This window comes from Aulostomus chinensis, chromosome 7 (genome assembly GCF_037954235.1).
Source record: "Aulostomus chinensis isolate RoL2024-O1b breed Wild chromosome 7, RoL_Achi_v1.0, whole genome shotgun sequence".
NCBI lineage: Eukaryota > Metazoa > Chordata > Actinopteri > Syngnathiformes > Aulostomidae > Aulostomus > Aulostomus chinensis.
The window spans coordinates 29008894-29021608 of NC_141326.1; the positions used below are offsets into that span (position 1 = coordinate 29008894).

A 12715-nucleotide genomic window follows, 5' to 3' on the forward strand; every position below is an offset into this window, starting at 1 on the left:
AACCAAAGCTGCGCGTAAGAGTCGCGTCAGAGGAGACCAGCTGACCCGACGCTACTATAGCAACCACAAGGAGAGCCCGGCCGGCTGACTGACAGACGAACAGCCCCTCTAGTGGCCACGAGGACCTCAAGCCTTCACCATGTCTCCATGGAAACCAACATCAACAGAGAGAGGCGTCATCTGCAGCTGACTGGGAGTACCTGTGGGTAACGCGCTCGCTCCGTCTTCGCTGTAAGTCCCTGTTTCAGGCCAGAGGTCCGAGACGAGCCTTCAGTCTTCTGCTTCGTTTATCACTGGTGGGTTCTCCGCCAACGTCTGACGCCCCTCCGAGTCTGACGTAAACCTGGTGGTGGCGTTTCCTGTGGTCAGCGGTCCGGTTCAGGATCCATCCCGTTTAATAGTGAAACTTTGACAAAGCGCCATTTCAACCTGCTGGCGTGATCAGATCACGTGACTCGTCACGGTGACGTAAGTGACACATGTTCAAATACAAACTTGTTAGATTTCCTTTAGGATTTAGGGTTTGTAACAAAAACAAAAACAAAACCTGCCAAAACAGCCAGAGACTCCAAAAGTTAGATGTCGAACTTTTAGAAAGAGTCAAAAGCATCTCAAGACAAGACAAAGGAAGGAAAATTCTGCCATTTGGATCATAGACTTCCATTTTCGTCTGCTGCTGTTTTGACTGTAGTTTTTCCAGATTCATCATTCCCATGTAGAACAATAATAAGGAAGCAAATGAAGAGGATAATTAGGTTTTTCAATTTGGAAAATTTGGCCCGGTGGAGCAGTGGTCCTCACTGTGGCCCCCCAGCAAGAGGGTTGTGGGTGGAGCCCCGGCTGCAGCACGGGGTCTTTCTGGGTGAGTCTCCATGTTCTCCCTGTTCCTGCTGGGTTCTCTCTGGTACTCCAGCTTCCTCCACAGTCCAAAGACATCAAGAGGGACCAGGTTAATCCAGACTCTAAATTGACCGTAGGCGTGGCTGGGAGAGCCAATGGTTGTCTGTCTCTATGTGTTGGCCCTGCAGTGGACTGGTGACCTGTCCAGGGTGAAGGCTACTGGGATAGGCTCCACCCCCCCGCGACCCTTAATAATAGGAATAAGCGGAAGACAATGGATGGATGGAATTAGGAAAATACTATTTCTAACGAGCAGCTGAGTTTCTACGTTTACGTCCAGGCAGGAATTTTAAGAGTGCGACGATGACATCCAGGCCCCTGGCGGCCCCTGAGGCTGCTCTCGCTCCTCTGTTCCTGGGCAAGCGGAGCTGCAACACAACGTTCCTCCTGGACACATCGGAGACGACAAGAGCTGCTCTGGAGTCAGTGAAACGGCTGCTGATCCGGACTCTGCTGACTAAAGCGTCGCTCAGAGACTCGCTCTTCAACATCGTGACCTTCTCAGACAAGGTGAGTCGAGGCTTACGGCTCGCACCACAGACAGGATTGCTGGTGGAGGTAAAAGGGCTCCATTCCTGGTAGTGGAGGGTTGATGTCCCACCACAGCATGAAGTTTGTGAAGAGTCACATGAACGGTCACGTCTCTAAATGAACCGGTTTGTCTGGGTTCATTTTCAGTGGTGGACGCTGGGCAGCAGAGCAGGTCCAGTACAGTTCAGTTCATACCACAGCTGCAGTCAGAGCATCGAGAGGAAAGGTCAGAGGTCATCAAACCTGAGGCCCACAAATGTCAGGATATTAAGCCCTGTGTTTAAGATTTGGATGAACCAAATATCTGAGCTCTAACTCGTCGATCATGTTGATCTAGAGCATTAAAAACAAAATGTTGTTTTAGTGAAAGTACTGAATTAATTCCATTAACTCTCTTTAAGAAATTTGATTCCCTTCCTGTTTATCTGATGCTTCCCCATGGCAGGTGAACTGCTGGTCCCCCCACATGCAGCCCTGCACCGCTGATACGGTCTACGCGTCTCTGACCTGGATTCTTTCCATCAGCTGCAGCCCAGGCAGGGACCTCCTGACTGCCCTGACCCTGGCCCTCGCTGACCCCGTCTGCCACACTGTCCGCCTTCTGGTCTCAGACCTCCCTGACCAGCCGGAGACCGTGCTGAGGGCTCTGCCCGCCCTGGCAGGTGGGAGGTCAGTGACCGTCTTCTACCTGCTGGACTCCAGAGGTCAGCTGGACAGCAACACTCAAGGCTACCTGCAGTGCCTCAGTCACACCACAAGGGGGAGTTGTTATCTGATGTCAACCAGTCCGAGCGGTGTGCTGGACAAGGTACTGGTGGGGTTTATGACTCTTCACTCAACCAACAGATTGAAAACTTGAACCCTCAGACACACAAAGATGTAGGCAGAAAACATTCATCAAGATCAGTTTGGGACAAAAGTTAGTTTGAGTGATTTGGTGAATAGATCATCAAAACCAAACGTTTTCTGTTCAAAAATGTTCTTTATTTTATTTTTTTCAGCAAAAAGCGTGAGACATGAGGATTTACCACATAAAGGGGCTTGTTTTAGGACACTGCGTCTTTCAAGAGGAAAGTTTCACACATTTTGTTCTTGTAACAAGGAAAAAAAACAGCGCAGGTCTAAAAACGCATCTCTGAATCTCGCCGAAATTCTGTTTGTTAGGGAATTGTGTTCCGATAATTCCCAGTTAAATAAATCTACTGGGAAAAACTGAAGTATTTCAAGTGACTTGACCCACCAGGTGTACAAGCAAATGCTTCAGCGTGAAGTAAAACATGCCGGTTCCCTGCTGGGATCGTCTGCTTCCTCCCCCCGACAGCTGATTCCTCTTCACATTACTGAAAACCAACCACCAGCGGCGCCCGGCGTTTCTCCGGTCAAGTTTTTCTGTCCATCCAACTGTCTCACGATGCCACAGCAGCACAACACATCCTCCCCTCTGTTCAGGTCGGTTTCCATGGCAACATCTTTGTAGGCCTTAGATTGACTGGTCCTTACAGCAAGCATGCAAGCCTACATGAGTGAATACTCCCCGCCTCCACTGTGTAATATCAGCAACACACTTCCTGTGGTCGTCCAGGTGGGATCTTCTCCGCCAGGTCACTTCCTGTGGGCTGTCTGGCCAAACTCCGGCCACACCAGAGTTCTTCCCAGGATGCCGAGTTCTGGCCAGGAGAGAGACCGATGGTTTTTATTACCTTGGTACTGTGACAGGACAACTGCAGGTGAGGAGCTCAACCTCATTTTATCGGGGCAATGGGGACATTGTTAGATTTGTATTGTGAAGGTAATGCCGAGATCAAATTTGTCCAATTTCTTGTCATCAAAAACGCATCCAGATACTTCGAGAGTGTGTGTGTGTGTGTGTGTGTGTTGTACGTGGTGTCCCGTGGTGTCACTTCATCGTTACTTCCTCCCTTGTGTCTGGGCTCAGGGCCGATGGGGGCTCTGGGTGGTCAGGTTCGACCATCCAGGAGGTCCTCTTCTGGGTGTCGCCGCCATCCAGCAGCAGCTTGTCTGCTCCCTCGACATGGTGAGACAGACCAGGGCTTGTCTGGTACACGGAGACGCTGTCTTGTCACCATGGGAACCAGACCTGAGGAGATACGGGCCGGGGAGAGTGATGGCCGCCACAGAACACGGAGATGGGTTTGGAGGTGTGGCGACAGGAGAGTTTGGTTCCCAATTCACATTTTGCCAGTTTTGTGTTTTGCGATGTTGAAATTCCACATTGTGGGCTGTCCTGCTGCGTCTCAGTGATGCTGGACCTCAACGGGCACCACGGAAGGGGGAGCATGAGGACTTTTTAAGCAGAAAAAGTCTTCATTGCCCTTGGAAATATCGGTTTAAAAGATCAGTCAGGATGAAAGGTCTGTTTCTATGTTTTCACTGCTGGAGCAGAATTAAAGCTCCAGGAAGAATCGTGATGGACATCGCATCCACTACCTTTGGAACATTTTGGTTTGTTTTCATGTTTTACTGCCTTTGTAAAGAACTTCACGTTCTAAAGTTCGTGTCCTTCCTCCAGCTGACGTCGCCGGGAGGCACCGGGTGCTGATGTGGAACGGTTGTGTCTCTCTGGTTCCCGGTGGTTCTGTTTGGCCCATTTCAGCTTCTCACCATGACAGAGCAGTCAGAGAGCTGCAAGCCTCCACAGCAGCAGCGTCCACGTGCCGGCCTCGCTGCTCGTCCTGCTGCAGGCTCCGGCTGCTCTGCACCCAACATCTGACTACATGCTGCAGGTCCTGCACCGCTCCCCCCAGCTGCAGGTCCTGCACCGCTCCCCCCAGCTGCAGGTCCTGCACCGCTCCCCCCAGCTGCAGGTCCTGCACCGCTCCCCCCAGCTGCAGGTCCTGCACCGCTCCACCCAGCTGCAGGTCTTGCACCGCTCCCCCCAGCTGCAGGTCCAGCCTTGGAAGAATGGGTGGATTTGACAGGAGTGAGACGGATAAGCAACTGAAAAGCGGCCTTGTGGCGACGCCGTCCTCCTCTTCATACCTCACTGAGGAGGAGAGCAGAGCTCCGTGTCCTCCTGTAGTTAATCAGAGGAGTCAACCACACCGTCCTCCCTGGAGGTACTGGAGGAGAACCGGGCCAGAGCCACAGCACAGACAGCCAGGTGAGAAGGAGACACACACCTGCTGGGCCCGCAGCCCAAACCATCAACCTGAGAATTCAAAGACACTAAAACGAAACTGTTGAATTGAAATGTATCGTCTTTAGTCAAAAGTACTTTTGAATGGAAGTCCTTTACCACCTGGGTTGAGTTGTTTGATGATGTGTCACAAGATAATGGTCTGGTTCCTGCAGAGGAACCCTAACAACCCACTTCAGAACAACGGAGATGTTATTCATACAAAATCTGACACATTTTAATGTCAATTCCACACACAAGCAACCCCGCGACCACTCCCCTCTGCACCGGGACTGCAGCGCCCGGCGCCGTCTCACTGCCACTTTAACCTCATCCATCTCTGCGTTCCTCTCCAGGGAATCCATCAACACCTGCACTATTCAGCGACTTCCCCGTTCCACCGACCAGTGCGTCGCCCAATCACGGCTCTCTGTTTCAGTCTCTTCCCGGAGCTAAAGTCAGAAGAGCCGCCATCAGAGACGTTTGGAACCAGCCGCTCTAAACCGGGACCACCAGCACCGGGACTGCTGCGTGTCTGTGGATTCAGTGGAGCCAAAAACTGAACAGTAAAGATGGATTTAAAAAATACTTTATTCTCATATACTAATGTAGTATTGGTACAAGTGAAAACATTAAGTGCATTACACAACGAATGGCAGAATCTGACGAACAAGCGACCTGATACAACACCTGGAATGCAAAAAATAAGAAGGCGTCTCAATGTGCAGGGAACAAACTCAGGTAGTAAAATAAAATGTAAACAGCAGAAACTGATACGAAGCGAAAAGCACACACACACACACACGCACGCACACACACAGGCAGCCTTAGCTGCGGTCAGTTTTGTTCTTGAGGGTGCCTGGTATGGTCGGGTGGGAGAGGTCAGAGGTTAAAGGTCAGGTCGATACTCTCCCCAGCACCGATGTTGACCACCTGGGTCTGCTGCCGAGCCTCGGGCAGGCTGGCCGTGATGGCGTACGTTCCAGGCGAAACCTCGATGTGGAAATCTTCACATGGCGCTGGCGCACGACCCTGATGACAACAAAACTCTTGATCACGAGACGGCGGCGTGCTGGGAGACTGCACGTCCCTGTAAACAAGCCCAGCGGCCAAAGTCCTGACTGCAAACCCAGAAGCTGCCGTTTCTAAGCTCTTCAGGACAGCCCAGGAGGGCACACAAGCCGTTACTGCATCAAAATACAACTTTCTGTCCCGAGTACTTCCAAGTTTCTTTGCAGGAGTACTTCAGACAGAAAGTTGTATTTTGGTGGAATAAACTTTTGAAACTATAAAGTTCTCAAATTAATGACCAACTGTCTACTGTGCGTTGTACATTGAGAGGCCCCGCCCTCACAGCTGCCTGTGTGAGTGTGCGTGACAATCCCAGACTTTGATCTCAGGCGTTAGGACTGTGATCTCAGTCAGAAGAATGACTGAGATCACAGTCAGGAAGTCTGGTGATGTCACATGGCCCCCCGCCGCTCAACAAGCACAGCCCCAGAGATTTTTATCCTGAAAAGTAGCGGCTTTTCTTTGTTGTATTTGACAAGTGAGTTGTTTTGGGGTTTTTTACTGTTGGTGGGACGAAACAATTTGAAGACATTTCTATTTTCTGGCTGAGAACAGAACAGAGGAGGTTTAAAGTGAGAGCTGAATGTGTACCAAGCGCGTTTCTGAGGAGTTAAGAGACCTAAACACACATTTGTGAGTGCGTCCAACCCTGCCGGGCGTCTGGGCGGTGAGGTGCTCACATGTTTCTTGGGTGGCTGTGCAGATGTTGTCCTCCCAGCAGCTGGTCGTTTGTGGAACCTGGACACGTGCTTCCTCTCAGGGTCACTGGGCTCCGAGCAACAGCCAGACTCATAAAATCTCTGCAGCACAAACGACCGACATGTTCAGGGTGTCAGAGTTTGGCACTAAACGCAAACGAGTTTTAAGAATATAAATCACCGACCCTGCACTGATAGGTCGTCTGCGTCATGAACTCTGCGATGGTTCCAAATGCGTCATCAAGTTCTGTGTGCGGTTTCTGGGGAAAAAAAACAAAACAACCGGAAATAAAACACCAGGAGGTGAGAAAAGATGAGCAGATAACAAATACAAGAGACACACACACACCTTGACAGGTGTTTGTATGCCTTCATCTGTAACTGTGGAGGTCTGCGATGCGGCGCTGGTTGTCCAGTCTACACTCCGCCTGGAGGCCCGCTCCAGCACCTCCCGGCCCAGGCAGGCGGAGCGCCGCAAGGACGATTCCAGCCAGGTTTGTTTTGCCATGAAGAGGTTGAACTCAGGTGACCTTCACCTGTCAAGGAAGAAGAAGCAGGACGTGCTCAGTCAGTTCCCTCGACCTCATCAAATTCTTCTGAAGCGATGCGGCGTGGAGCGAGCGAACCGATACACAGAAAGCTCTGAGGGTCTCATCTGGCGAAGGTCTTGAGGATACAAATCTCCTTCATCTCAAGGCCTCGCCAGTCAAGATTTCTCATCAACTCTACGTCCGACTGCACAACTTTGGTTCCTATGGAAACCTGGTGACTTGCTGACTTCCTTCCCTCCACCTGCTAGAAATGCCGCTCACTCTTGTGCTCATTGTAGAGTAGAAGATGTAGGGTGACCACAGGTGCTCCAGTGATGACCTCTGTCACGCTGCTGAGGCGGGCCCATCCCGGATCCAAACACCGAGACGCCGCTACCTCCAGCAGGCTCCTCAACCCTTATGGCTGCTGTGAGCGGGGTTTCTCCGCTGGAAGCTGCATCGTTCCACAAAACCTGCACAAGAACCTGAACCAAGAGGGTTCATGAGGAACCTATGCACCAGCTGCACCCTGTACACGTTCCCTCAACAGCCACAAGACCACCAACCAGGTGAACCTGTCGGTGAGGGGGCGGGATTGGCAGAGGCGCAGCGGACCTATAGACACCTCAGTATTAGATTAAATTCAGCTCCTGGCCGCTGCCCCTGTCACAGCCGCTCTCAACAACTCGCTTTAACTCCCGCTACTGTTGCCGCGTCAGCAACTCTCGCGTTAAGAAGCGATGACTTCAGCGGTTAGGCGGGCGCGAGGAGACACGAGCAGTTCAACCGGGGAAAAAAAAAAACGTTAAAGACCAACGAGACAAAAACCAAAAACAGAACACCTTCAGTCGGTTACCTCGCAGTGGTCACCTCCACATTCCTCCCCCTCTGTCCACCTGTGCTGGCGTTTGCATTTTCTTCTCGGCTGCTCAGGAATTCCAGCGTTTTAAACCACGCCCTTGGCTGTGACGTAGCGGAACCAGAATCACATGTACCGGAAATATTACTTGATTGGTTATCGGATCCTGCTCGACTTAAGGTATTTTTGGGGACTGAACTTATGTGCTGATCGTGTTTGGATCCTGAGGAACTACGTTGAACCTCGTCGGTTCTCTGAATTTCGTCATTTTAACGGAAACGCCCGAATGTCACCGGTGTTCCATCTCGTCAGTAAACTCGGGGGTCGTGGTTTCATCCTCCTGTAGTATTTCACCACACACACTGGATAAGAGCACGGCCAGCATGTTCCGTCATTGATTCAAGTTTCCTTACGTTAAAAAAATTAAAGTCCCCCCCCCCAAACACCTTGCACATCACCCGAGGACCTGCGACCGTCCATCTGTCAGCAACAACAGGACAAACCTCCAGTCTGGAAAGCAGCTGTAACTGAACTGAACATTTCAGCAGCATCCAAAAATTAATCACAATATTTTTTATTAATTCAGAGGATGAGGACAGATCTGCCGCCACCTCAGCTTTGCGCTCAGCGGCATTTCTCATGAAGCGGCCACCGTTCACGCTCTGACTCCAACCTTTCCCTGCACCACCACCACAGTGCTGCTCATACAGCCAGTTGAAAGCAGACATCACAAACTTTTAATTTCCATTTATACACTTTATTTTTGCAAAAACCCACTGACACAAACATTATGCCATCAGCACGCAGGCTCCTCCCACCGCCTTGATCTTCTCCTCCGCCCGCCGGCTGAAGAACTTGGCCTTGACGATCACAGGCTGCTTGGGCAGTTTCCCTTTGCCCAGAACTTTGTAGTAGCCCTGTGAGGGTTGGAGCAGAGTCACCATCAGCTGAAGCCACTAAAGTCCTGCTGCACCACTGGAGTACTGAACAGTTAAAAGCTGAAATGACTAAAAAAACAAATCATCAAATACAAATCCAGTTTGGCAACATGAAAGTGAACCAACAAGTACAAAAGTATGGCTGCGTGACATCATACCGCCTATTTAAATGTCCCACTTTGTTCTTTCATCATTCCTTGTGTATCCATCTTCTTTCAAATAACTGCATCTGTAAAATCATTTTCATGTTCCGTTGGAACCACGCAGCGTCCCAGCATCGACGAGGCTCGTCAGGCGCCTCTATTATGCAGCGTTTTCTTTGTGGGAATTCTGCACCTTCCCATCCCTGGAGAGGCGCATGGAGACGGGATGGAGGAGCAGTTGGTTGCGCTTGTGAGCTGCTAGCAGAGGCAGCCAACAGCGCTAGAGAACCGCCAGAGCAGCAGAGGGGCTCGTTCAACGCAGGACGCTACTGATCTTACACATCAGTCTGTTACCGGATTAAACAAAACACAAGCTAGGATGGAATTCCACCACCTTAGGCTGGCGTGGAGTCAACAATCTGACTTAGCGGCTCTTCAGCCACCATTCAGCATTTTGAAACGATATGGTAAACAAAGCCCAAATCATTAAATGTTCTCTTGGCTTCCTGTTGCTGGACCTGCAGGTGTGGTTCTTCAAGTGCAACCAAGCTTCTATTTCAAGACATTGAACGCCAGTCAATTAAAAGGACAGTGGCCAAAACTTACAGCGCGCACTGCATCGATGATGGGGGCAGGCCCGTCGGGCTTCTTGCCATAGTTGATCCTGGTCTGCTCGCTCACCAGTGTCCACAACTTGTCCAGGTTGATGGTGGGGCAGTGGGCTGTGTTCCTTTTCAGGTGGTAATGTCTCATACCCACCTTACCAAAGTACCCTGGATGGCTGAAGACACACAGAAAGAATGCACCATGAATCTCAAAGCATAAATCTATACTCTTCAGAGCATAAGCTAGAATGTTGTGTAACTGCCCATGTGGCTGACCGGCCTAAAGGAAACCCAGTCGGTGAATAGGAACAGTCTTCACTCTAAGAGGACTCTAGCACACCAAGACAATGGTTTTTGTCAAGATGAGACTCTAGTCTCTACAACAGGGCTCAACAGAACAGTGGCGACACAAAAACCAATCCAAGATCCACGTTCAAGCAACTATTTGTGACACATTCACTTTCCCAGAACCAGTTCAGCGTCACAGCTCTGGTACCATGCAGTACCAGCTGGTGGAATGGGAGGAAGTCCTTATTGAGCATTATATTTGTTTATGACAGACATTTGTTTCAGCAACAATGCAAAATTCAATGTAAAAAAATCCATAGGCATTTTGTAGAGGGAAGGCTTTCTACTGTTGCTTTCCAGGTTGGGTCACAAGAATACATCATCCCTGCAGCGCTTAGCCAATTTTACATGAAGAGGGAACGCTGGCAGCAGTATCTGCAGTCCTGGATATCAAGGAAGATGGAGTCACCCATATGACAGACGTGATTAGCGTTCCTAATCTCCTGACAACAGGATCATGAATGCAGCACTTACTATTTGTCAAAGTTGATTCTGTGGTGATGCATCCCACCGGCATTACCACGACCTCCAGGATGCTTCCTGTGCTTGCCTGTGGGGTGGACAGAGGGACATTATCTCAGGTCCACACGCTGACCGGACCTGCAGAACTTAAGATGAATGTTGCCATCACGTACCAACGCGACCATGACCGTGGCTGACGTGTCCTCGGAGCTTCCTGGTCTTAGTCTTCTTGGTAGGCTGTTACAAAGTGACAGAAATCAACATTACAAGGGGTCAAACGTTGCTACTTGAGTTAGCCAATTAGCTCGCCTGCTAAAATGACTGCTTTAACAAGCCAAACAAATTGAGTTGACAAACTCTACAACGCAAAGTACATTCAAACCAGTATGAGGAACACGTTTCCCCCCCAAATATGAGCTTTACCACTGAATTCACTATCTTTATCCAATTCCTGTTGACGTTACATGCTGCCTAGCATATCTGGCAAGTTAGCTAATGCTACTGCCGGCAAAGAGTAGTAGGCAAGTCCGTTCCTCTCAGGCACGTTGACGTGCGTGACTGCCACAACATAATGAGCAGTATAACGTTCCCCATACACGGTTAAGGCTTGAGCGTAGCTGTACACAGAAACCACCGTTTGCTGCTAACACCGAAGGCCCAGCCGGTAGGAGCTATCACCGACAATCACTCACAAAATTCCCGTCGTATTTATAATAATTCACGGCTATAACCCCAGTTCTTTGTCCATGAGATGTAACAACAACGTAAAACACCAAAGGATGTCAGATATTCATGCGGAAGAACAAGGATGGGCATAGATTTCCCTGATTTTAGAAGCACGGGACTACAAGATAGCACCTACCATCTTGGAGGCTAGTTGAAAGAGGAACGGGATTTGAAAACCACGCGGTTTTGTGCGAGACTTTGCCTCCTGGCTGGAAAGAAATGAACAGCGATATCCAGCGATTAATGTGAGAATTACAATTGAACCAAGAGGTGAAAATAAAATATTGTGTTTTACGTTGTGATATCACGGGAAAAATGAATGTTAATGAAATGCAAAACAAGATAAAAGGCTTGGTTAATAAAATATTAGACATTTTAGACTACAAACAGTGTGAATTCTGTCATGATTTCTTTCTGGTAAATGTGTAAGACTGAAGTTCCATAATGAATATTCTCTTTGGGATCTTTGAAAAGATGATTCAGTAATAGATGTAGTTTTTTTTCCCACTTGCTTTGTGATTGGATATCAATCCTCGAGGCGGACTGGGACAGGTAAAGGCATCACATGACTTGCACTGAGAGGTGCTTAAACCTGTTACATCTGCTTGCAGGGTGTTCGGGGATGATCTGTCAGGAGGCTGAGCTCAGGTCTCTCGCCCATTTTTCTGGATCTCGTTTTTTCCACATACTCACCCAGGTAGAGTTGAACTTATATGCAACTTAAAGCTGATTTTTGCAAGTCTGTGTTGATGTGTTGCTAATTGTGAAGTACACGTTAATTTCTCCTCTTGTGTGTAGTTTGACTTGACATTTGTGTGGAAGGAATGGAAGGTTCCTACGACTCAGCAGTGCTTTCACTTCTTCATCCAGACGCCTCTTTGGTGGTCTTCTGTTTGTTTTGCTGATTTCTACTTTATCGTCAACACTTGGCACCCAGGAGATCTCAAACCAGCTGCTCCTTCTATGTTTTGTCACCAGTTTGTTTTGGCCCCAGAGACCAGATCTCATGGAGATGGCGGAGCCACCTCACAGACGCCATGGCAACTTTCCTCAAAGGCGAGCCACCTTGTTGCCTTGTGAAGCTGAGTGTAACCTACGGCTGGCACTGGAGGCCATGCCATCTGAGACCGGTCCAAACCCATCAACGCCAGCAGAGGAGCGAAGCCCCTCAGCAGGACGCGTAATGCAAACACAGGCGGTGTTTTTAAGAAGTGTTTTGAGGAAAGTGTTGAAAAGAGAAGAGTGGAGTCACGATTGTTGTCTTTTAACAGTTCAGCAGGCCGAGGGAGACGGAGCCGAGGCAGTTCTGCAGCAGAAGAACCAGAGTGAGCGCTGAAAAACGGCCCGGCCGAAGCGTAGCGGCCTTACTGAGGAGACTGAGGTACAAGCATGATAGAGAACATGTCCTCGAGACAACACAAGAGGAGAACATTGGTTTTTAAATCCTGATAGATCAAACAAATCAGATGATACCAAAAAAGAGAGTTTACAATTGAAGTTGAAGGTGAACCCTGACTCGTCCAAAATGAGTGTTTAGGTGTTTCTGATCACGTCTGACATCAATCTGCCAACCCACCAGGACAGCGCATCGAAGTGGAGAAAATCGTGTAATCCTCTGCTGCCACCAGGTGGTGCTGTGACCCAAGCAGTTCCAACTGGGTCCCACAGTTCTGGGATCAGGTGGAAAAGTCAATCGTCTCTGTGAAAAACAGGAAGCTGATAGGTACATGTTAATGTTTCAGGCATTTTTAAATCAAATAATGACGTC

At 49.4% G+C, this 12715-nt stretch overlaps 3 protein-coding genes, 1 long non-coding RNA gene and 1 other non-coding gene across 9 annotated transcripts; 2 read left to right on the forward strand and 3 right to left on the reverse strand.

Moving 5' to 3' along the window:
* The first annotated feature begins 63 nt into the window (after positions 1 to 63).
* On the forward strand, positions 64 to 5664 carry c7h11orf16 (chromosome 7 C11orf16 homolog). Of its 3 annotated transcripts, none has more exons than XM_086209770.1 (8): positions 64 to 468; positions 1181 to 1410; positions 1877 to 2239; positions 2753 to 2880; positions 3014 to 3158; positions 3368 to 3590; positions 3962 to 4552; positions 4924 to 5664. In XM_086209770.1, the coding sequence occupies exons 2-8, from the start codon at positions 1204 to 1206 to the stop codon at positions 5067 to 5069; spliced, it is 1803 nt and encodes a 600-aa protein (XP_086065896.1). In that variant the 5' UTR covers positions 64 to 468; positions 1181 to 1203; the 3' UTR covers positions 5070 to 5664. The 3 variants fall into 3 exon arrangements, with proteins under 3 accessions (XP_086065896.1, XP_086065897.1, XP_086065898.1); XM_086209771.1 differs by having other exon boundaries at positions 1185 to 1410; XM_086209772.1 differs by lacking the exon at positions 64 to 468 and adding an exon at positions 1579 to 1657 and having other exon boundaries at positions 1266 to 1410.
* Positions 5141 to 7871, reverse strand: akip1 (A kinase (PRKA) interacting protein 1). 3 transcript variants are annotated; one of them, XM_086209777.1, is made up of 5 exons: positions 7723 to 7871; positions 6686 to 6872; positions 6522 to 6596; positions 6319 to 6438; positions 5141 to 5599 (listed from the first exon to the last, which is right to left on the reverse strand). In XM_086209777.1, exons 2-5 carry the CDS (start codon positions 6842 to 6844, stop codon positions 5450 to 5452), a joined length of 504 nt encoding a protein of 167 aa, XP_086065903.1. In that variant the 5' UTR covers positions 6845 to 6872; positions 7723 to 7871; the 3' UTR covers positions 5141 to 5449. The 3 variants fall into 3 exon arrangements, with proteins under 3 accessions (XP_086065903.1, XP_086065901.1, XP_086065902.1); XM_086209775.1 differs by having other exon boundaries at positions 6268 to 6438; XM_086209776.1 differs by lacking the exon at positions 7723 to 7871 and adding an exon at positions 7149 to 7612 and having other exon boundaries at positions 6268 to 6438.
* Positions 7872 to 8460: 589 nt separating this feature from the next.
* rpl27a (ribosomal protein L27a) lies at positions 8461 to 11169 on the reverse strand. The gene is made up of 5 exons (XM_086209778.1): positions 11084 to 11169; positions 10395 to 10458; positions 10234 to 10309; positions 9413 to 9587; positions 8461 to 8642 (listed from the first exon to the last, which is right to left on the reverse strand). Exons 1-5 carry the CDS (start codon positions 11084 to 11086, stop codon positions 8514 to 8516), a joined length of 447 nt encoding a protein of 148 aa, XP_086065904.1. The 5' UTR covers positions 11087 to 11169; the 3' UTR covers positions 8461 to 8513.
* On the reverse strand, positions 9663 to 9792 carry LOC147259394 (small nucleolar RNA SNORA3/SNORA45 family). Its single transcript, XR_015117375.1, has one exon. It is a non-coding gene; the product is annotated as a small nucleolar RNA SNORA3/SNORA45 family (small nucleolar RNA).
* A 385-nt stretch (positions 11170 to 11554) lies between the features above and the next one.
* On the forward strand, positions 11555 to 12322 carry LOC147259395 (uncharacterized). Its single transcript, XR_015117254.1, has 3 exons — positions 11555 to 11644; positions 11926 to 12127; positions 12219 to 12322. It is a non-coding gene; the product is annotated as an uncharacterized LOC147259395 (long non-coding RNA).
* The last annotated feature ends 393 nt before the right edge of the window (positions 12323 to 12715 follow it).